We start from the raw sequence: 25,702 nt of genomic DNA on the forward strand, positions 1-25,702 counted from the left end.
TTTAGTTCCCCACTCTACTAAACACATTTTCTAGTTTTGTCTCGATTTCTGTTGGCGAAAATTCCCATTACTTCCTATCCTGGCAGAAAGTACATACAAACTTGCTAGTATAGACACAAACAGCAATAAACACTTGAACAAAGGTTATATCACCCCTTGTTCAAAAAAATTTAACTCTTCAGCTCTTGAACATTTGTCACTACTTGGGATAACAAAGTACATATTCTGGCATGATTTCCTTTGTACTTTTACACAAATCAACAAATAGAATATATTAAAGATTTCTGCACGGTGGATTGAAGGGGTTAACCTCCAGGTCATCTACCTGTCAGTGTATTCTTTTGTTTATATAACCCAGACAAGGTAATGTATGATAGAGTTAGACAACTCTGTGCAGGGACACTTCAACCTGGATATAGGACTTTCCTGGTCCTTTGCAAATGTAATTAAATTGATTTCTGTTTTGCAAAGTAATAGAGACAAAATTCTATTATTGCCAAGGATTAGGAAACTTTTGCAACATTACGAGCATACTTATAAAATTGACTCAATAATGATATACTTTAAATATGTGTACTTTAGCACTAGGTGGTGCTGTTAAATTGAAAAAGACACTGTTAATTGTGAGAGGGGCACAGAGGCAGGTTACAGGCACACTTTGTAAAATTCAGCTAAAATATTTACCTTTGCCAAACTTGATTTACCTTTTCTGTAAAACTTTTCCCAATTTGGAAGTTAAAGAAATAATGCCTTATTTTTTTTTCTAGTACAAAAAACTAGGGACAGTAGCAGGAGAAAAAAAATATATAACTCAGAAATAAGTGTTTTTACACTCAAAATCATTCAAAAATTCTGCAGAATATGGCACAAATATTTAGGAGTAGAAAAACTGAACACAGCACATTTATTAAATGGGTAGTGGAGTTTCTATTAAAAACAAAATGTCAACCTTTTCATGCAATTTTAATGTACTTTTCTTTTTTGGTCCTGTATTATGTTTATTACCCTACCTCAACACAGGTTCTAGTTTACATGACGTTCATGCAGCCAACCAATTCAGTTATATCTGGAACTGAAAGCTGATTGAAAGTTGTTTAACAAACCATAGGTCCTTCTGTTCACAGAAGAAGCATGGATCACACAAACCTCCACATCCAATACTAGATCAGTGATCCGCAGAATTTAGGTTGATTCATTTTAATAGCCAATATTTATATAACGCCAACATCTTACACAGTGCCTTAAAAGTTAATTGCCAAGTCACTAACTGTTCCTCAAAGGAGCTCATGATCTTATGTCCCTACCATAGTCATATGTCTTTAATACAGTCTTCGGTCATAATTGGGGGGGGGGGGGGGGGAAGAGGGGCATTCAATTAATCTAACTGCTTGTTTTTGGAATGTGGGAGGAAACCCACATAAAACACGAGGACAACCTGCAAACTCAATGCACAGTGGGCCCTAGCCAATAACCGAACCTAGAACTTATCCCTGCAAAGATTCTGTTACTTCTTACAACAATGTGTTGATGTAGTTTAACAAACCGATTTTAAAACACTTATGACTACACTTTGGAGAACTGAATTCAAATGGTCTTTGTGGTTACATTTATGCTGCAATCTTATTAGTTACATACCGGACACCAACACTTCTCATTTTTAATTTAATCATTATAAGAATTTATTACAATTTCCAAGGCAAACAATATAAAAGCAAGTTAGTGATGTAACCAAGCCATTTTATATGTTTAGGGTAGGTTACATTAAGTACAAGATAGTGAATTCTATTGTGAATGTTTTTTAAACTCAGCAAATCAAAACTACAAAGTTACATTAAAACCTAGTAATTTAGCCAAAATGGCAACACTATAAAAACACTACAAAACACACAACATAAAAGAACATAAATAGGCAATTTAAAAAAGGTATACAGCATAATAATCAGTGCAATACGCACGTTTGTAAACCAGATTTATCATGCCATTGCTTTAGGTATGAAAATGGTATCCAGATTTCCCTTCAAAGATAGCCACAGGAACTTTTTTTTGGGTTGTCATACAGTCCTTTAGCAGAGTGCCATGAGGTTGCATGGCAATTATAGCTTCAAGTCATGTCCCAGTCTTTCAATCTCTTCCAAAACAAAATCTATATCAGTTTTATTCGCTGCAGGGTTGGAAATCACCATTCGAAAGAAGTTTGGCTTTTCTTTAAGAGGAAGGTAACTGACCATTACAGTTCCTTCTTCCATCATCCTTGCTTTAATTTTGGCAGTGACCTAGTCATTAAAGAAAAAAAAATTATCCTAAATAATCTAGTGCAATCTAGTGTACCACCTCAAATCACCAAGGTAGAAAAACTGGTATTTGCCACCACAGTTTTTTACCCACATGACTTAGGAAAACAAAAAATGTATCAAGCCAGGGGATCAGATATTGAACAAAATATTAGCAGGTGAACCTGATCGTGTGTCAAGCCTCAACAATAATGTGTTACATGATCAAAGAAAGTATTGAAAAAGAAAGGAAAGACAAGGAGGCTTTTTAGGCATAGAGTTAGTATAGATAAAAACAATTACTTTATTTCCTAACGATTAGCTTAATTTACAGTAAAACATATTTTCAACAAATAAATAAAAATCAGATTTATGTTTTGTTCCTGAGAAAAAACAAGATCAACTCAAGAACTGCTTATGATTTAAGTTGGTTAAGTTACCAGAATCATACAACAAGTTTCTTTATGGACGCGTTTCACTTAAATTGGCTTCAGGGGATATCAAGGCTTATTGGACCCATAATATGTGTATCTGGTTGTTCCAAAATGATGGAAAGATATCAATAGGGTTATATGTACTGTTACGTTGCTGTTGTCCTTTGATTTGAATGGATGAGGGAGTTAGTTGCTTTAGTTTTCTAGTGAGTTTGTAACGGGGCCAGAAGATGGTATTAGAAACCAAAGACGGTTATAAAATTTAAATACCTAGAGGTTTTCAAGTGGCTTTTTGTTGTTAAAGGTTATTGTCCTAACTATTAACTTCATACAATATTCTTTTATCTGTTTGACTTTGGTTTATTTTCTGCCCAGCCAGCTTCTAGATCTCTATCTATGCTGACTTAGCAGTGGTGAAAGATTAATGCAGAAGGTTGCTGTTCTTTATGGCCAATCCCTGTGCCTTTTCCCAGATTATGAAATACAACCACAATCAGGTTTGTTTGGAATGAGGAAGACTGGCTTCATACCAGTATTAAAGGAGATGTTTTTGGTATTTTATGCATTTTCTAAGAGTCCATTCACACCTTTAACTGTGAAAAATGTGCAAAGTTCATACAATTCTACAATACATAAATGCATTTAATACGTAGGGAAGGTAGGACACCAGTAGTCAAAAATTGTCCAGCAGTTACCAGAAATAGGATACTGCAGTGTGAAACTGGTCAGCGCAATAAAGGTTTTGATTTGGGATCAACCTGTAGTATTTATTAAAGTGTGTGTCTCCTGGCAGGTTCTAAAATTTAGATCTGACCTTTGATGTTACAGATTTCACTGCATCATTACTTACCAAAAAAAGCCAAAATGGGGAAACCATGTGTGAAGTAAACCTCATAATTTATTAGCTTGCATCTCTACCTTTAGCAGCAATAAACGCATTGATTTTGTCCCACGCTTTAGACCATTGCCTCTAATCATTGAGGTTTGCGGACATTCATTTACACACAGCTCCCCCAACACAGCATTTTGATTGTGATGTGATCTAGACTTTGATTGGGCCATTGCAACACATTTTTTTTTTTAGATTGCTGTTGCTATCGCTGCTGTTGTGCTAGGGATTATTGTCCTGGGTTATGCATCACAGATGGCATCACATTTGACTCAAACACTTTGGTATACAGAAAAGCTCATAGTCTAATGACTGCAAAGGTGACCAGGTCATGTGACTAAAACAAGCCCAAATCCGTCACCCCTTCATTGTTGGACAATTGATATGAGGCATTTGCATCCACATGCAGGGTTTTTTTTTTTTTCACCCAAATATATCCACCTGGGTCTCATGTGTTCTAAAGGACCTTGTCTCTTAAATCTCGTGATTTGTTCAGATGCAACTTTGAAAACCTGAGCATTGCTGCCTTCATCAGCTGCTGGAAAAATTGGCAAAATACATGGATGTTTTTCACTGAATGTAGTTCAATATGTTTTTCTCTGTAGAATGATGAACCTAAATTTTTTAGTGCCTTTTCTCCCTGGCATGGTGTGAACACACCGAATGCTTGAGATTAGCAAACTGCCAAAATGTCTGCTTTTATAAAGGTGGTCACACTTTGGGACAATTATTGAATTGTATATGGTCAGCAGCACCTAGCTGTTACCTACCCTTTTGGAAGTGGTAAGGGTGTACCTAAATTTCACACACTGCTTCTGAATTTGGTTTAGGGTTTATGAGATGTGTCATTTAACATTTTGTATAAAGGACACATCATATTTTAAGACCTGTCAAAGACCAAATGACTTTATAATTCAATAAAAAGGTTTTTAGGATATAATAGAAAGAGTACATACATGCACAATATAAAATATAAATTATATTAAAAATATTATATTTATATTGCTACATTATACATCTATATTTATATTGAGATTTTACCTTGTGCAGCTTCACATTCCATTCTCTATCTTTTGGCATTCCTTGGAGACAGGGTGGTATATACCAAAAGCACACATTTGTATGTTCAGGCTGAAAACAAAAAGAATTTATCAGAATCAAAAAGCATACTATTCTTACTGTTATTTAACATTAGTTAGCTAAAATGGCTAAGGTATTCCAGGGTTTGAAAGACAAACTTGCAGTGACATGTATATTGTGTTTGCAGAGGGACAGATCATCTCACTTTTCAAATAGTCATCCTTACCTGCCTGATCGCTCTATGAAGTTGTCAAAATTGCTGAGCTGTACATAAGTTATGCAAACATTTAAAACTCAATCATATTCTATACATTAGTAACAACTCTTACTGCCAATAAGCAACAAGTCACATGTGAATCATACAAATGACCCAATAATTAGATTCTTACCTCATCAGGAAAAACTAGTTCAAAGTTATCCCGCGTTTTAAGTTTTTTGTACAAGTACTCAGCATTTTCAAGACATTTGTTAACTTGGAGTTCAAAGCCACTGGTACCCTTAAACAAGGAGAAAAAAAAAAAACACTGAATCACAATAGCAATGTTAACCCATTTAAATAATATATTTATATTTTTGGAAAAGGGAGATTTAAAAGGGAAGAAAAAAAAAATACATAGGGAAAACAGATAAGCAAACAGAAAAACTTGACTAAAAAAATCATAACCCTTTGCAATTATTAAAGCAGTGTATGTACTCTTCACTCTCTCATTCATTCTGTGGTGCAGCAATACAATGATATAAATTCCCCTCATTCAAGCCACTTACCTTTGCCTTCCACATGAGCCACAGTTTAAATATATCAACATGTCGACCACACTGGATTGTTTTGTCTCCAGTGTCATAGGTCACATCATATTGTTTGTCTGGCTGGAAGAGATATTTGGCACACAGCTGGTTACAAGCTTGCAGAAGACCCTAAAAAAAAAAAAAAAAAAAAAAAAAAAAAAAAAAAAAAAAAAAAAAACACACACAATTTACTTTGGAACATGGCATTTGTATATAAAAATTTCTATTCAAAAAATAAAGATGAAACTATGCAATTATGGATACATAATGAAGGGAAAGGAGAGCCGTAAGGGAAAAAAACCACAGTAACCGTAACCAACAAATTATATTAAGCAGCTGGGCTTTTAAGGCATTAGATAATTGAATATTAACATTGTGTATATAAAACCATATTTTTGTAAAAAAAAACAAAAAAAAAAAACAAAAAAAAAAACATTTTACATAACTTATTTAACATGATTTTTAAGAAAAACTGCCTTTTCTTACTATATATTTATTACAACCCATATTGGATAAACCGGTAAATTTCCTTCAAGAAAGGATGGTTCGGGGGTACAGCAGATACATTTATGACAGCTCAAACTTCAAATAAATATAAAGTCATTAACTAAACCTAAATCATTAAATTTCAATTCCAATCATTATATTTCCAAAATATTTATTAATTAACCAGTTACAGGGTGTGGCAATGGAAGAGGCGTGCCCTCACATATGTCAACCCGTACCTGGGGGGGGGGGGGGGGTGTGAAAGGTCTTCTCAGATGACGCTTTCTCAATATACCTTCAACACAACAACAATATGATAAGATACATTGATGATGTGTTGATGAACTATAATGGAACAGAGCAAGAACTTTTAAAATTTTTTGAAAAATTACAAATACCTTCACCACTGCAATGCAGTACGAACTTAACGTAATTCCAAAACGTAATTCCATTTTTAGATCAAAGTTTATTCTGATTCCACATAATAATCATCTAATCTATACAGAAAAGTTTCTAATCTATACAGAAAACCAACTGCAGGTAATACCATATTATCTGCGAAGAGTGCACATACTTCATCTTGTATTCCTTGATGATGATAATGTACAGTAACCGCTCTAATGAGGAAGATTACAAAGTAGTAGCTAAAGAATTACAAGCTAGACTATTAGAGCGGGGCTATAGTAAGAAAATTCTTAAGAAAGCATTCCAAAAAGTAAAATGTCCAGACCAGTACAAATATCCTATTTGGTAGGACTGACAACTCTAGCAAAACAGAAAGAAAAATAGGCATCATCAACTTGGTACTCCCAACAAAATAAACAAAAATTTTTACCTGCTAAATATTAAAAAACATCCAACCCCTACTCCACAGTTCAATTATTGAAAGTTATTATCCTTATAAAATGAATACATACAAGTTTCTGTGAAATTGAAGGATACTATGCAACGGGTACATATCCATGTGGGTCCTGCACAACCATTGCAAATAGATCCTTTCTCACATAAAAAAAATAAATAAATAAAAATCGATTGAATCTAAGACCTAAATTAAAATGTAAATTGCAATACCACCTGCATTATATCCTTAGCTTTATGTGGATGTGGCACTTTCTATATTGAAAAGACAAAACGACAATTTAGGAGACGTATTTATGAACACATCTAGGTTCACTAGAAGGTATGTTGACTCTCTGGTTTACAGGGATCTCAGGGATGGTGTCAATTGAGCGGGGGATATAAGGAGGATGGCTGCATGACAAGGGCCCTCTCCTATATGGATTATGCTGCGGTTGGTAAGGTTAGGTTTGGTCTGAGTAACTTCTAGATAAGGTAAAAGCAAACACCTTTTAAGGATTTATTTCAATGAGTATGCAGTTTAACATAGATCAATGGCTAAACAATGTAGTTCATATGCATGTCACATTTATTTTCGAATCTGGTGGTTTCACCTAAGAAAATTAAATACAAACCCAGATCTGGCATCTATAAATAGTTACAGTGTGCAGGTAAGGGGGTCTGTTTTGCACTGTTGCTTTGGGGGGGGGGGGGGATACAATAATTGTGTTTACCATAGGCTTAAAATATTGGTTACAAATACGTATTGATTCTTTTTTTTCTTCACTTGGTATGGGATGTTTAAGTTCATGACACACGTGTCACTGTTTGAGCTAATATACATTTTGGAAACAAATTTTATTATAAATCTAAATGGAGTATAGGTATTTGAATTATAATGTTCAATATGTGATTTTGGGTGGCAGAGATTATTTTTGATCACTACTTTGCTGAAAGACAAAATATTTTTTGTTGGAGAGAAAATAGCAGCTTTTTGTGGCAAAACAAAAGTTCCTTTATACATAGTTGTTCATCATGTTAACATCACAGATTTTTCAACTGTACAAAAAAAAAAAATCCAATAAAGACAAAAGGTTGACCATTTTTTACTACACTATATATGGTAGTCCTTCCAACTCCTGGGACACTTAACCCTTTTATTACCACAAGTAGTTCTCTTAATTTATGAAACACTGAACTTTTACATTGTTACAAATCTCACAAATATCAGACGGAGACACTATTGTCTTTCTCATCTACCCCTTTACGGACTTAAAAACAAAAGTATATCACCTTGAAACTGGACTATTTTATACCAGCCTATATATAGTTTGAATTCCTCGACAAGGCCTGCTTATCCATAACCCTAAATACATCACCTACACAATCCATAGTCTCAAACTTCCCCTGCAGAAGCCAGAAGACGAAATGAGACACTTGTATGAAAGCAACATATATTTAATTTGGGGTACACCTTTTTGGTCAACCTTTTTGTCTTTATTGGCATTTTATTTTATTTGTACAGTTGCAAAATCTATGATGTTAACATGATGAACAACTATGTATAAATGAACTTTTGTTTTGCAACAAAAAACTGCTTCGTTTGCTCTTCTTGATTTGATAATTTATGAAGTTATATTTTATGGAAGTGGGAGCGGTGTCAAACTAATCTGCTGTACCCCTGGACCATCCTTTCCTGAAAGAACTTCACTGGTTTATCCATTGTGGGTTGTAGTAACTATAAAATAAATACCAGTTAATTTTTTTGAATTGTTAGGTATTGTGAAAATGATATTATGTTATGCTATAGGTCTCATGAATTATGTTCCTGATGAAGTGGTACACAATTCCACGAAACGCTTGAAGCTAGAATAATTAAATCAGAGACTTATACAATAACAGTTATATAAAAGAAAAGTTTTTTTTGTACAAATAAATGACAGTTTTATTATACACTATGTTAATTATCTAATGTCTTAAAAGTCCTACTGCTTGATATATTTTGTTTGTTATCCATTATAGGATGTGGCATTGTTAATCAGTTAGGGAAACACATTTGTCTTTGATGCAACAGTAACCATCCACAAAGCACTTGCAGTCGGTATACTTAACAAATAGCTTTGATCAAATAGGCACACAATGGTTTGATTTATGTTATTGTAGCTACATATAAAATAGTTTAGTTTGTTCACCCATGTATTTTTGCTTTATACTACAGTACAAGTAGCCAGTTTTTAGCCAGTTTAAATTGCAACATAACCCAAAATTACCTTTTCTCGAATTAGGATGGCAGAGCACTGCAGCGGTACACCCATCATTTTATGAGGATTCCAGGTTACTGAATTAGCCCTAATGAAATGATGAGTTAAATGTAAGTACGGAAAGTAATAGTTTACTAGAGAGAAAAAAAGCCTGTACCACACAATTTCCCTTACTTGTTTTACAATATATGTCTACATTTTAGAACAATTTTACATCAGTTTTAGAACAATTAGAAAATCAGTTCTGTTACTGTGGATTGTAGAGAACCATTTCCATACACATCCACACATGATGACCAACTTAAGAGGCCAACATTTTTAGCCTTGAGTTATTCCGCACTCTATTCATTAAATATCCCATGCTGCAGTTATTTTACTGTGGGGTGCTGCAATGCACAGAATGTTAGCCCACAGCTGCAACCTACATGGGCTACAAGTTAGACAGCCCTGTATCATTGAAATATAGTTGCGTGTGGAATACAAAATCATGAAAAGGTCAGGGGAAAGAAAAAAAAATTATAAATTAGTCATATGCCTAAACTTTGTATAGGTGAAATAGAATACATTTTTAAAAATAGAGCACCTTTCAATTCCATTCAGCTTAAACCTGTGTTTCTTTGACAGTAACAATCCTCCACCCCAAGCTGCCTGTAAAGAGAAAAAAAAAAAAAAAAAAAGACTTAGGAAAGGCTTTATAGTGTTTAGAATTTGCTACCAAAATATGCACAATGACAAGACTAATTTACACAGGACGGTATTGCTCTGGACAAGCTAAAGTATTGTTTTGCACCAAATTGTAGCAAGCTATTGCCAGTCATGCATGTCATGTCTTTTAATTGCAGCTTGCAGAATGCATGTCTAAAATGTAAAAATTTCTATTAAAATAAAATGAAATCCACCTTACATCAACATGCAGCCAAAGTCCATACTTCTCACAAATGTCAGCAATCTCTGAAAATGGATCAAATGCTCCATACACTGTTGTCCCAGCCGTGGCACTGACATAAAACGGAACATGCCCCTGCAAAAAGAGGGGAACAAATATATTCAGGTAATGAAAAATGAGAAAGGAAACAAAAAAAACAAAAACACACACACCAAAAATGTACAGTGCCCATTTTTAAGTTTTTAAAGAAAGGACTTTAAAAAAAACACATTTAGAATTAAGTTTGTAGGGGTTTACTTTCTCACCTGCTCCTTTTCTTTAAGTATTTTCTCTTCCAAATCTGACACAATCATTTTTCCTCTAAAAACATGAAAAAAATAAGCTATATAATTAAAACTTTTTACAGCCACTAAATCTTTTTAAATTAGTTTTTTTTTTTTTTTTTTTTTTTTTTTAAGCTTAGCATGCCTATTTGCATTGGGTTAAGCTGCGTACACACGGCAAATTTTTCTCGCCCGATAATCGGGCGAAAATCTGCCGTGTGTACAGTCGGTCGTCGCCCATCGTCCGACGACCGTCCTGGCGGATCCATGGACGATGGACGACGACCGATCCTAATGAAAGGGAAGGGGAGAGCGCGCAGCAGGGTGCCGCTCCGTCGCTCTCCCCCTCCCCTCTCCATAGAGCATGAACGGTGCTGTATGTACAGCATCGTTCATGCATCGTGCAGTCTTTTCTCGTTGGAAAGGATCGTGAAAGATCCTTTCCAACGAGAAAAATTGCAGGTGTGTATGCAGCTTTAGATAGATATCCAAGTGTAGTGACAGGTACTTAGAAGTGGACTTTTAGACAGTTTACAAATCTACATGACATACATTACTGACCAGTCACAAAGTACAGCAACAGATATAGATTATATATATATATTATATATATACACATACATACACATACATACATATACACATACATACACATACATACATATATACACACATACATACACACATACATACACACACATTTGTGACCAAAGCAAAAACAGACACCAGGATGTTCATACTTGTGCAATATCTGGCTCAGTATTTTAGACCACTGGCACTACCTTTCTGTAAAAAGTGTCAAATATAAAGTGACAAAAGTAACCAGCATTTGAAGCAATGGTGCCAACCTATGGTCCGCGGGCAACACCGGGCCCTCTCTGCTTGTTGTCTTGCCGGAGATAGGGCACACACAAAACTACTGCGTTCAGACTGGCGGTGAGGTTACCTCCTCCTCAGGCCATAGAATCCTGGCTAAGGGGGAGATGCTCAGTACCGCTCAGAGTCAAATCTGCAGTGTGAGAGACTGAGCAGCTGGTGGGGAGCCCATTACACATAGCTGGCCACTTACCATCTGTGAAATGTGGAAATGTGAGAGCCAGTAGGAAATGTGGAAATGTGAGAGCCAGTAGGAAATGCCTTTTGTCCCCCCTCTCCTTCCCAATTAAAATGTTATACCCATTATATCATGCTACCCTGTCACACATAGCTATCCCCCTACTCTATGACCCCATTTTCTCTTTAGGAAAAGGGAAATGTAACAGCAAGTGCAGGACTCTTCTGGCTAAGCATTTAATCACTACAGCACCATCACAAGATATGAAAAAACATTACCTGTCATACTGTGCTACCCTGTCACTTACCTTCTGAAAACCCTGAGATTTTAGGGTACAAGGAAGGTTAGTGGCCCCTATAACTGACAGGACACATTGGCCCTGATTTATGAGCTCTCCAAGGCTAGAGAGAATACACTTTCAGAAGTGAACTGGGTGATCCAGCAAACCTGGGATGGATCTGGTCCAGGATTCTAAACATTTGCTAGCAAAAAGAAAATGATTTTTAAAAATCCATTCCATGTTTTCTGGATCACGCAGTTCTCTCCAGCCTTGGAGAGCTTTCATAAATCAGGGCAATTGTATGGTGTAGTTTCTGCATTTTGGTACAGGAATTGTAAGCGGGGAGCAATATATGACCAGCCAGCACTGTATGATAGATTTCGTTTTTTATCTTTCATTAAAATGTTGCATTAATAAAATGATCATCAAGTGGTGAGCGCAGAAATTCTTGATTTGTCATTACTTTTATTTGGTCATTGTATGTTACTGTAACTAGAAATATTTCAATTAAATTTCATTTTAATATTTTGTATCTTTATGGTCTGTTGGCATTGTGGCCAGCGAGTTTATCAGTATCAACAGCGGCCCCAGATGAAAAAAGGTTGGGCACCACTGATTTAGTGTTTTAACATGACAAAATGTATCTTATGCTAGGTTCACCAACATTACATGCATTATCATAGTAGAGTTGGAGATGTCTGAACCAAATAAATAGTCTATGAAATATGAAAAATAGACAAAAGGCATTATTAATAAATAATCTATTTCAAAGCCCAGATCAAACGCTTGGAGCCAGAATGCATAGACATATATAAAAGGTAATTCAAAAGTTTGTCCTTATATGCACACTTGGGACAAGTCATTGAGTCCCAAGTCATATAAAAATATATATCTCCATCCATCCTTTTAAGCAAAGGCCTTTCAGGATTTATTTAAATAGACATTATTATAGGTCAAGTATTTTAAATGGACACTTGACATTCTTTAGAATGAAATTTTCAGATCTAATTGGCAGTTTCATTCCACCTGTTACAACATTTTGTCGTGCCACCATGTATCCATAAGTGTACAAGCTTCAAGAGTTGTTCAACTTTCAGTTGAACCACAGCAAGCATCTATAGCTGATGAATTTAAACTTTACTTGGCATATAACTGACACACTTCATTCTTAGGCAGTGCAGTGCCTTGTGTCTTTGAAATGCGGTAGTTCCTGATGTCTTATCCTCCTGGATAAATAATTTGCATTTCATTGTGCAGAATAGCTTTAGATGTTACTTTGTAAGTTTAAATTTCAGCTGGAGTGGTTCCAACACAGGAAATATACTGTAAGTCTGATGCAATTAGAATTAGTGCAAATACAAGGATGGTAAACAGGAAATAGATTTGCACTTGACTGTATAATTGAAGTGAATACATTGTGTGAAGATTCCTAATAAAAATAGGACTTTATATGTCAGAACTTAAGAAAGCTGGAATTTATATCAGATTAAAAAACACCAGTATGCTTTAAAATTCAGTAAATTGATTTTATTAGCCCTTGGCCTCAAGGGTAACAAATATCAGGGTGATATTTGTTTTCATCATTTAATATATTTATTCTGAAGTTAAAAAAAAATTCTTTTGAATACTCACATTTGTATAACTCTTACCTGTCATCACATGCTACAGGAACAACATTTTCTATCCCAATTCCAAGGACAGCAGATGCTTTTTCAAAAGAATAATGACTCTAAGCAAACAAAACAGGTTATTCAATAATTTAACTGAAAATCATAAATGCAAAACAAAAAAGTTTTGAGCTTTTATGCAGCAAAACACAATAATAGCCATCTGTTGTATCATCATATGTACAATGCCCGGGGACAGTATAGGATAAATGTTTATCTGATCCCATTTGAATGCCTGACAGTCTTAACAGCCTTGGCAGAGTAGAATTAATCAGTATTTACTGAAAACAGCTTATGAATTACAATAAAGAAGTGACACCAATGAAGGGTGGAAGTACACACCAGATGAATTTAAAAACCAAACATTATCCTTTCCAGATAAAATAGCTGGAGACACAGGGCAGTGGGAAGACCAAGGACAAAGAAGCTGGGGCAGCATAGAAGGTACTGTAATACCTATAAAGGGGCAATAGGAAACTCAATTGGAGCAGTAGAAGTGGTGAGCATGGGTTTTAAATGAAACACTGTAGATAGCAATTGTAGTCTAAAGTATTTACCATTTCGAAAACTGGGAAAAAAGAAAAACACACATTGAAGTTGTATTAAAGAATGAATAGATAATTTTCGAAGTAGTTTATACAGGTTGCTAAAGAAAAAGAATGCAATATTCATCAGTGTCAAAATAGCATTGATAATCACCCTCAACATTTGATACAATTTCCATTTACTATATGGTATATTAAGGCTACATACATTCTCTGATGTAAATAACACAATTCTTGGCAATGCGGCCATGCCTTTTGTTTTCACTGTAGGGAAAAACTTGTAGCGAGCCACCAGGACACTGTAAAGGTTAGAAATAGTACCTCCTAAAAAAAAGGAAAAAATAATTGTCTATGAAATATGAATAGACAAAGGCATTAATATTAAAATAAAAATAAATAAAAAAAAATGTAAACTCTTATCAAAACACATGGTGGGAATAACATTCACAAACCAACACTTACCTGGTGAAAATATGCCATCTGCTTGTCCTTCTCTCCATCCAATCAGCTCATGCATTTTCTTGATTATTAACTCTTCCATAATAATGAAAACTGGGGCAATCTCAAATGTAAACCTGTAAAAAAAACATAACCCATAACAATAATATTCATAATGCAGAAACTATGTGAAAAAAAAAAAAACAGGTACACCTTTAGCACTTCCACTGTGAATTAAGAAGTTAAAATAGTAGCTCTGTGCGTTTGAATACCTGGTCAGCAATAATAATCAGCACTTTTAAAGCAGAGGTTTTGGCAGTTTGGTGGTCTGGAGCATTCAAGCATGTGTTAACACAATGTCAAGGGCAAAATACATCAGCAATAATCTTAGAAGCACTTGTTGCTACACATCAATCTGAGAAATGTATTTACAAGTAAAAGCAATCAAGATAGTTGCTAATCCACTCAGGAGTGGACCTACCAGTATATTTCACCTAAAAAAAAATAGCCAAAACCCACCGATGCCAAGTTAAATTTTAGAAAAAGACTGGACAAGTATGGCTTATTTGGAAAAGTTGCCAAGAGAAAGCATCTACCGGTATCTTCTCTCCTAAAAAAAATGGCAGCATGACTTAGGTTGAAAAGTTTAATTCCAACAAACCACACATCTGGATCAATGTTCTTTGTACAGACAAGACAATGTGAAGCTCTTTAGCCATAATGCACAGCTCTGTGTTATGAAAACCAAAAAAAACACAGCATAATAGCACAAAAAAAAGACCAAAAATCCTCAACAAAAATATGATCATTGTAAAGAGACTGATGGGATAGTGAATGAATTACTTAAAAAAAAAGCCATGTGAGAAGTTATTACATGATGCAATCATTTTTGAGCTAAGATTAAAATTTTAGAACCTAAAAATGACCAGATAGTATTATCCAGTATTGCCAGTGGGGCCGGTGAAGGAATCTTGCTGGAAAAGGGTTCTAGGTTCTAAACCTAGAAGAATGTGGAAGGTCTCCTATTGAGCTTCATGACCTAGAAGCCCATCATCTCCCATCACATTTTAGTAGATAAGATGGTTTTCTTATACATCCAACCAGAATATCAGACCAAGTGTTAGATGCAGGGGTTGGGGAAAAAATGAAAAACAAACAAACACACACACACACACACCACACCCTCAACACTGTTACCATACATGTTTGTGTTTGCAGTTGCAGTCAGCCATTCGCCAGCAAGGCCAATCATGTCAAGCCCACTAGAAAGTTGATTAAAATAACGAGGATGGCCTGAAAAGAAAACAAGGTATTAGAGTATGCATGCATGACCAAAACAGAGGCTACATACCAATAAAGAATTAAAGTTAGTACAATATACCCTACAGAACTGTAATGGTTCTTGTACTTTATGCCAATGTCTGAATTAACATTAGCACATTAGCCAGAGAATTGTCCGCCAGTAACCATACACATCCAAGATGTGAAAATTGCATTGAAAACAATGACTTTGTAGCTTTTGTATTCTGCACATCTAATGATCTGCAATAACGGACACCAGAGGACCATCATAAAAGTGCTACATTCTTTTTTGCCCCCCACCCCTTAACTCTTTTTATGGCAATATACATGCCAAAATATTTGTGCAGAGATTTGCCAAGGGCTTTTTTCTTCTCTTAATCATCTTCCTAGTCTTTACAAATGAAGGAGCACTGAACACACACACAATTCTATGGGTAAGGAAGGGGGACAAGCGGGCAACACCCTGCTGTTCCCCTTCACATACAAAATCACTGTGGTTATTAACGGTCATTCATCACAGAGAATCCAAAAGATTGTTGGATGTTGGGCAGAAGGTGCATTGGATAAGTATAAGATAATAAGATTTTTTTTACCCAAGACAAAAAAAAAAAAGTTCATCTAGGGAGACAATTATCTAGAGAGTGTGTATGAAACCTTAGTGTAGAAGCACTGAATTATTTTGCACTGTGTACAACACTGCACTGCCATTGCTGGTAATCCAATTGCACCTTTATCCAGTTGTGTTTAGTTCATGCAATGGAAAAGCATTGTCACAGTGTAGCAACCAATGGATTGCCAATAAAATCATAAGTTTGAACAAGCATAACAAAAAGCAGCCCAGTACCTGTTTTAACTCCATATTTTAGGGCATCTCTACAGTCTACAAGTATTTGCTCCAAAGGCTCTGGCTGATCCGATAAATCAAGGTTAAAGCCTTCCAAGCCTTCTAGTAGCTGGTGAGGATGGTGGAAGTCCAGAACTTTGCTTTTCCCAGTAAAGGTTTTTTGTATATAACCAAATAGAATATTGAACACTTCTAGCAAAAAGTCTTCAGTATACCTTCCTCCATTCCTTGCAGGGAGCAAGTCTGTAAAGCAAAAAAACAAAAAAAAAAAAAAACAAAAAAAAAAAAGCATTGGTCACTTAACAATAGGTGTATTATAAAAGCTATGTACAGTAGGATGTTTTTCTTTTTCTCTTTCAGTCACCCGCCTTCCCTTTCCCCATAAGTCAAAAAGCTGTTTAATAGACATTTTCTGACCTAAACCTTGATAACAAAAGCGAGCTCTGTGGGTCAAACTTGGTAATGCAGTTAGGACCAGATACCTACGTAGAGTAGTCAGTTATAGGCAGCCATCTACCAGTCTCCACCTTACCAGATTAAATGGAGGTCTCTCTTCCAAAGTTTCTTATATCTGAGTTTATGAGGTGTACCAGACAGATTTATATAGAATATATTTTTCTAAAGACCAAAATTCTATGGCCTTCTGTCAGTAGATCTGAATTGTGGGACACCCAAAAAGAGGGTATTTTTTCATTTCTTTAGTGAAATGACAGCCATACATTAGCTACATGGGGACTGTAAATTTATCATTCCGTTTTTTCTATCTATAATTTTGCTTTTGTGGGCACACATTGTACTTAACTCAATAATTGTCACACACTTCATTATTTGAAGTATGGCATTATCAAAGACTTATGATTTTTCAATGTACAAAATCCAGAATTTTGAATGAGAATGTTATATTGTATATTTATATATCTTTTGCCTATGTTTCTTGGCTTTATGTAACTGAATGAATGTACAGGTTTGTGAACTGGACATTTTAAGGTTTAGACTCAAATTCTGAAATAATTTCCAGTACTACATCTCAAAGTAGTTGTATATTGTTTAGTGCCATCTTTTATGGCGTCAAACGGATTTCTTACAGTCCAGCTGTTAAGTGTTAGAGTATGATTGCTGGGTGCAGTGGAGTCATCCCAGAACAGCCATTGTGGGTTAACAGAAACTGTCTTTATTGGAACATGCATGCAAAAAACAAAAGGTCTCCTTACATGGTGAATGACACATGTAACACATCATAGAAAAACAGAAAGAGAAGAAAAAAAAAAAAACACGTAAGAATTGGTAACAGCGACACCTAGTGTTATAATTATGAACTGCAGTCAATCCAGCAATAGACTAAGCTGTAAGATGTTGTACCTCCAACACCCTTTTCTCAACAGCTAAGGCTTAGTCCGTTAAACCCACCTTCTTTGTATGCCTTGAGTGTCTTTCAGCGGTCAGGGACTTTGTAAGGATATCTGCTGTCATATCTTCAGTGGGGCAGTAAAGTAACTCAAAAGAGTCCCTGTTCTTGAAGATCCCTAAGAAAGTGGTACTTCACATCAATGTGCTTGGTTCTCAAGTTAACTCTTTCCATCTGCGCAAGTGCAAGGCATCCTTGATTGTCTTCAAAGATTTTTGTTGGTTCCAACTGTGGTTGGCCCAAGTCTGTTAACAGTTGTCTCAGCCATATAAACTTCTTGGCTTGCCTGCGCTGCTGCAATGTACTCTGCTTCAGTAGAAGATAGTGTAACAGAGCTGCTTTCTGCTAGTCCAAGGGATAGCACCTCCTGACAGAAGGAATAAGTAACCACTGGTAGATTTTCTGTCGCTGGCGTCTCCAGCCCAGTCGGCATCCACATATCTTATCAAGGTGCTTTCATCGTTTGCACTACAAGCCAAAGTTACCAGCTAAGTCCCTTTCAGATAGCGAATACGGTTTACAATTCCAGTCCATCTGACTTGGCATTGAAACCTTTCAGCATGGGATTCAAATAGTTGCTGCAATGTCAAGCCTTGTAGCAGTGGTAAGGTACAGCAATTTCCCTATTGCTCTCCTGTACCGAGTATTAGTTGGTAACAGGGTATCTTGGCTATTCATCTCCTTCAAGTAGTTGGTTTCCATGGGAAACTTTACTGGTTTGGCATTTTCCATTCTGAATGTTTCAATTATTTCTTGTATTTTATGTCTTTGGTTCAGGAGAAAACTGCCATCTTCCTCTCAATCTGTATGCCGAGGTAATTCTTTCCATGTCGCCAAGATCCTTGGTCTCAAAGTGCTGATTTAGGGTTTTCAGTATTTCTGCTACATCCCCTTCTTGCTCAAAACAAATCAGGATATCATCCACATAAATAGGCATGTAGATCCATCTGCTTGCCAATTTGTGTATAAGCAGGGATCTGCTTTACTCCTTTGACAGTCCTGTTGTGTAAGTACTTCATTTATTTTTATATTCCATGCTCTGGCTGCGTTCTTTAGACCATATATACTCCTGTGAAGTTTGCATACTAGGTCTGGCCTTTGTTCATCTTTGAACCCTGGTGGTTGTTCCGTGTAGAAATGCAGTTTTTGCATCAAAATGTTTCACTTGCATTTTCTTTGTGGAGGCTACTGTCAGCAGAGTCCGTATTGCTTTGTATCGTTAAATTGTGCCATCTGCATTGTACTTCACTTTAAAAATCCATTTACAGCCTATGGCTTTCCTTCCAGGTGGTAGTTCTGTAAGTGTCCATGTTTTGGTGTCATGCATGGATTTTATCTCTGCCTCAGCAGCTTTTATCCATTTGCTGGCTTCCCGTTCTGAAAGCGGAGATATGTCTTCCCAAGATGTAGGTTCATTGGCACTGGCAGTGCTTGCCTTTTATGAGAAACGTACAGGTGGTTTACCTCTGTTGTCTCTCATTGAGCGTCTCCGTATTATGTCTGAGTTTGCTTGTCTCTGCTCTTCCGTACTAGTAAGAGTCTGCACTCACTTCCAACTCTTTGTTCAGAGGTTACGGATGTGGGCTGGTCAGTGTCTTTTTTCTTTTCTGTTCTTGCTTCTTCTGTTGTCATTACATTGTCTTTCATATCTTCAACAAATGTTATGCTGTTGCTAATAGTGACCTTGTCTGTTTTGGGATTTAGAATTCTGTAGCCCTTGACATTTCACTGTATTCAACAAAGACACCTTCAAATGCTCTGTTTTGGAGTTTGGTGCGTTTTTCTTCAGGAACGTAGATGAATGTTTTGCATCCAAAAATTCTAGGTGTTTTACACTTGGCTTCTCATTGTGCCACATTTCATATGGAGTTTTCTCCACTGTTCTGGAATAAAGTCTGATCTGCAAATATGTGGCTGTCATTGCCACCTCACCCCAGTGTTTTTGTGCTAGTCCAGAGTCTATCAGCATACATCTAAACATTTCAGAGTTCTGTTCTTTTTTTCGGCTACCCCAATTTGCTCTGGTGTGTATGAGACGGTCTTTTGATGCTCTATTCCATTCTGGTTTAAATTCTTTTGTATCTTAGATCCTGTGAATTCACCTCCATTATCACGCCGAATTATGAGAGGCTTCCTCCAAAACTTGTTACTGGTCTTTACTACATAGTCTTGTAATTTATCAAGAACTTCACTCTTGTGTTGCATTAGGTACGTGACTATGTATCTTGAATAGTTGTCTATGAAAGTCACTATGTACCTGTTGCCTCCAGGTGTAGGTGGGTTTAGAGGACCACATCACTGTGAACTAGGTCAAGTGGTCTTGAAGCTCTCTTCTGACTGACTTTGGCAAGTGTTGCTCCTGTAGCTTTGGATTTTATGCAACATTAATACTTAACAGTAACTGGACAAGGGGATCCTTTGTCAGATTCCTCTTTTGTAGTTCCTGTATACATTCTGGGTGTCTGTGGCCTAGACGCCTGTGCCACATGTGTATGCAGTCATTATGCTTATGTGTACATACTCTCACCTTTTCCTTCACTGTTTTGAGGTGATACAGATTATCATCCAGCTTGGCACTTGCTATTGTTCGCTTGCCATCCTGGATAGAACACTTGTCACCTTGGAATTTTACAGTGAGTCCTCTGCTTGTTAGACGCTTGACAGATAAAGGAGTCCTCCATCTAGATCACGAACATTAAGCACATTTTTCACTGGTATAGCTAAATTGTGTCCTGCATCATCAGTGCATACAAGGGTCCTGTGCCCATATCCTTCTGCATGTATTTTATGTCTGTCTGCAAGGTAAATAGTTTCTTTGTTATTCAGAACAAGTTCTGTGAATAAACTTCTATCATTTGTCATGTGACTGGTTGCCCCCGAGTCGATGCACCAGCCTTGACATTTATGGCTGTCCGTCACTTTAAATGTGGCATTCCAGTTTTCTTTTCCATAGATCAGAGATTGTGGCTTCGACCTTCCGTTTAGTATATGAGGAAGGCCGTCTCATTTGCTCTGCTTTTCATATAGTACAGTCTTTATGTGTCCCTGTTTGTGGCATCTAAAACACACCCTAGTCTCCTTCCTGTGTAACCTTGCATCTGTAGCTTTAAGAGCGGTTCTGGTGTCAGTTTCTGTGGAGTCATGCACCAATTCCTTTCTTCTCCGATACTCATCTATGAGTCTGGTTTTTACAAATGCTAGCGTCATATCTGTTTAAGGCCGTGTCTCCACCACATTAATGAGTGCAGTATACGTATCCGGTAAACTGCATAACATGGCTGCGGCGTGACTGTCTGTTTTATTCTCCCCGATTGATTGAGTTGTGCAATCAATTCCAGCATGGCCTTTATATGCTCCTGCATGTCCTGTCCTTTGCTGAGCCTCATTTTGTAAAGTTTCCGCAGCAGAAACAACTTTCTATTTAAACTTTAAATCTTTCATGCAGTCTTTTCAGTACATCCTTTCGCTGTGCCCTCGTGGCGTATGTGAATGAGCTGATCATCCTCCACTAGTAAGCTTATAATGGCCCGTGCCTGTCTGTTTTTCTTGTCCCAGTCCTGATCATTGTCCTGTGGTGGTAACCTCCCACAAGTCATCTCTGGATAACAGCATTTCCACTTTAAACTTCCATAGCTGATAATTGTCATTGTTCAGCTTGATCACTGAGAGTTTAACCTCTGAGTTTCTGGCCAGTCTCCGTAAAATTATTATAATATATATATTTTATTTAAAAACAGTCTTACTTGTCTATAGGATATGTCTCTGGAAAGCTTCCTTATATTGATCTCCACGTCAGCCACACTTGGGCTCTGTTCTGCCTGGGCCGTGCTGGGTCACTAGGCTTTATTCAGTGACTGGGCCCATAACCTATTGCAGAGTATGATTGCTGAGTGCAATGGAGTCATCCCAGAACAGCCATTGTAGGTTAACAGAAACTGTCTTTATTGGAACATGCAAAAAATGGAAGGTCGTCTTACATGGTGAATGACACAGGATATATATGTAACATCATAGAAAAAAACAGGGAGGGAAAAAAACCACAAGAATTAGTAACAGCGACATCTAGTGTTATAATTATGAACTGCACTCAATCCAGCAATAGACTAAGCTGTAAGATTTTGTACCTCCAACATTAAGAACCAATATTATATTTGAGAAGTGTATCACTAATACAGTATTCTTGTCTATAAACACTCCTCTGTTTTACTTTTTTACATTCACAGCATTGTTAGCCCATGAATTTCCATTAGTCCATTAGTAGCAATAAAGCAACAGATTCCAGGACAACCTCTGCACAACTACATTTTGCATAAAGGAAAATGGATGGATAATAAGGATTTTTGGGTTAACTGAGCAACTGCACCCTAGGCATGCTATTTCAAGATAATCTGGGTTTATTTTGTAGAGGCTAACTAGAGTTAGTTTTCATAGTTCCATCATACTAAAGTTTTAAATCATGAAAAAGCAGTAGGCAGATGTATCATCCCAACACTGGATATTATGCTTCATCTGTAGTCACCACTCTTGTTTGTTCTCCTACAATATCAGTCATGGTAGTTTTTTTAGCATCATAGCTGCTGTATGTGATCAGTACAATATGTGCAATATGGAGGTGATCTTGCAGAAATCTACGTACCTGAAGCAAATAGATTGGAAAAGTCACTATGATTCTGGACAACATTCTCCAACTCATCTCCAGTTTTCAGATTATCAGGTTTATCCTTCAGATGTTTGTCATTTGCAGAACACATCTCATCTTGACAAATCTTGACAAATTTACCTGTTGACAAGAGTACAAGTGTTGATTCAAAGTCATTAATGGTGGCCCCAGGTTTGCAATAGATCCGCTTGCTTTTGCAAAAATACTTATTAACAAGGTTATATAAACAGATTTCTAGTAAGTATACAGCTGGAACGAGGCCTTTGTATATGAGACAGTATGGTCTTTTAATACTGTTTGCTACATGGTGAATATTAAACAGCAATTGGTTGGTATTTGGGAGGTTGTTTGTTTTACCCCCACTCCATCTCATTAGTGAGATCCACTGTAGTACATAGTATAGAATTTGAGGTCTGTGCTCTTCAGAGGGGTTGTCTAGCAGACACCCTCCCTTGTTTGTCCTTGCACCAAAAACACAACCGTTTAACTCTTCCATGTTGTATACAAAAGCAAAATATAATATATAGTGATCTGGTTACACATTTTCATTTGTATCTCAGTTAAAGGTCTGCATATACTATAAACATACCACCAGTTTGGCATTTCCTACACATTTAGAATCATGCAAAATATTTTTACAGATGGACATAACCAAAAATTTTTAATGATCCATACATAAACCTCAGAATTTTTACAATGAATGATTTTGTATAAATATCAGCGTGTGTAAATCTCTGCACAAGAGATTTTAGAGAAAGAGCTAGTACAATCAACCAATCAAGTGCAACACACATGTCAACAGGAAACATGCAGCCAGGAGGAATAGAAATGATGACCTCAGTACACTGCGGCTCATGATATGCAATAGGCATCTGAGAGGTTGCAGTCTCAATAAAACTGCTTCCATTGCAGTATATCCAGGACCTGATTTATTGTCTGACTGTACAGAATTACAAAGTTGTCTGGCTGTACTAAGAAAACTAGGTAATTTCACATATTAGCATTTTAGTTACATATATAGCATGGGGACTTGCCTCATCATTCACATTTAACAAATAAGCCTAATATATATGCTAAATGTAGAAGAAAAAAAAAAAAAACACAAAAAGCACATAAATAACATACAACACAGTGTCGCAACTATGTTTAAATAAGCACAAATTGGACATTGGAAATTAAAAAAAAAAAATCTAAACCTGCTAAAACCAAGTTGGAGGTACAAGTTTCATTAAAATCTTCTACATAATGGGTCTTTTAAATAGGAAAACAAGTCTTTATTTCCCATAAAGCAAATATTACTTTAAGGAAAATGTTATGTTTTCTAGTAGAATTCAAGCAAAAGTAATTAATAATGATACTTTACAGGGTCAGATTTTCATTCTTTAGTTAGGTAACAAAATAAATAAACCACTTACATTTGGCACCAATTTCCCACACAAGTAATATGTAATTGGCAGCTTTACACATATGACAAATTGAAAGCAGTGATGTTATTAAAATATAGCACATTAACTTTCTGCTCAAATTGACAATTTAATTATACAAAACATGAGGATAATTGCACGTTAACACTAAATTAAATACTATGGTCAGACCTGCTGTTATGGTATTACAATATAAAAAGGGTCTTGTTAATCTGTATTTAAAAATGGTATTTTTACTTTTCAGGTTCTAATATTTCCAATAGCTGAAGACAGAGTATATGAAAACAAAAAATAGCAACACAATAATTATTGTGGAAGGATTTTTTAGGAAGAAAGCAAAAAAAAAAATAGAAGACTTTTAAAAGAAATGTATAAAAAAGCCAGGTAAATATGCTTTATTGGGATCACATTATAGGGCAGCATTGCCCAGTCCCAGAAAATAATAAGAAAGAAGCAGTATTCTTACAGTTATCATTGGCAGTAGTCTTACAATCCATCACTGCTCAAACAGCACAGCTAGAAATTCTGCCACTTCAACTTGCAACACCAGAGAACTAATCATGGAATTGAATGGAGTCTTTTTGAATCCTCCTATGAAGGGTGTGTCTATCAATTTGTTCCCACGTGGGAGTTACTTGCTAGTACTTGGTTTTGCCTGGAGCAGCAGTTACATTACAACAACCTTATTCTTTCCAGAAAAGCATCAATTTAACATTTAATTTGTTAAAATTATGTATAGCTAAAGCGTAAACTTTCAGATTTTTATATAGTAAAAAAGGGTTTAAACATCTGCTAGGCTCTTCTTTGATGTCTACGTATTTCCCTTCACTTTCTGTCCCAAAGGCACAATATTATGGAGGAAGTTAGTGGAATTACCTTTTTTAGATAGTTGTCACAGAGGTAGGTGCCTCACAATGGTCATCAGTATAAACAGATAGATAAATCACCCGAACCTGGACCTAGACAGCAACAAAAACTGTTTCTCATTCTATACAAAACAAAAGAGGCTCTGCTTTTGAGTATTTTCTGATTCTGGCACTAATAACACCAGAAAAAGAAAAGGAACCAAAAAAAATAAAGTATTAGGGTTAATGGATTCTGGGCATTCATAAACTTTAAATATAGAAAAGATTACAATTTTTTTTTTTTGTAAAATTTGTTACAGCTGAGTTGCAAGCAGAGCTTCTTTTTCACTAAACATTGACTGTAAATGGTTTGTTTAAATGTCACACGTTTGCACAGAAGACTGTGGCACTTGATTTGCATGTGCAGCGGTTGTTGCAAATCATTTGTAAATTATGTATGTTTTATATGAACAGATGACTGTTTCCTTGTTCTATTTTTAGTTACACTGATTGAGGCTGATTTTCTTAAGAAATATAAATGAAGGAAGAAAGAATGATTGCTTAGGCTACGTACACACGTGCAATAATTATCGTTGGAAATGAACGACTAACGGCCGATCATCCGATAATCATTAACAAAGAAACTGCACAACGACTGGCCAACGATACCGATGAACGAGGGATGTCGCTTGAAATGAACGACCGCCCCCGCGGATATGATTGGGCAACGATCGTTCGATATCTATTGTGTGTACAGTCGTTCAATGATCTTGGATGGTTCTGCAGTACTCTTTCTACTATACATGTCACTTCCTGCATCGTGTAAATGATCGTATCTAGTGTGTGTACATTATCGGTGGAATATATTTAAACAATTGTATTGTTACAGCATGTACAGAATTGTGCACAATATGATTGTTCAAAATAATCGTGCATAATCATTGATCGTCATTAATAGTTTGTTTTCTAATGATAATTATTGCATT

The 25,702-nt window shown here is 36.1% G+C and overlaps 1 protein-coding gene across 1 annotated transcript; it reads right to left on the bottom strand.

Moving 5' to 3' along the window:
- Nucleotides 1-1,623: 1,623 nt before the first annotated feature.
- LOC140332023 (glutamate decarboxylase 1-like) lies at nt 1,624-24,413 on the bottom strand. Its single transcript, XM_072413334.1, has 15 exons — nt 24,338-24,413; nt 22,424-22,567; nt 16,383-16,625; nt 15,439-15,529; nt 14,261-14,373; nt 14,007-14,122; nt 13,236-13,315; nt 10,235-10,289; nt 9,948-10,064; nt 9,627-9,691; nt 9,053-9,131; nt 5,439-5,588; nt 5,063-5,170; nt 4,635-4,724; nt 1,624-2,273 (listed from the first exon to the last, which is right to left on the bottom strand). The coding sequence occupies exons 1-15, from the start codon at nt 24,366-24,368 to the stop codon at nt 2,094-2,096; spliced, it is 1,662 nt and encodes a 553-aa protein (XP_072269435.1). The 5' UTR covers nt 24,369-24,413; the 3' UTR covers nt 1,624-2,093.
- Nucleotides 24,414-25,702: the final 1,289 nt, after the last annotated feature.

Source organism: Pyxicephalus adspersus, chromosome 5 (genome assembly GCF_032062135.1).
Source record: "Pyxicephalus adspersus chromosome 5, UCB_Pads_2.0, whole genome shotgun sequence".
NCBI lineage: Eukaryota > Metazoa > Chordata > Amphibia > Anura > Pyxicephalidae > Pyxicephalus > Pyxicephalus adspersus.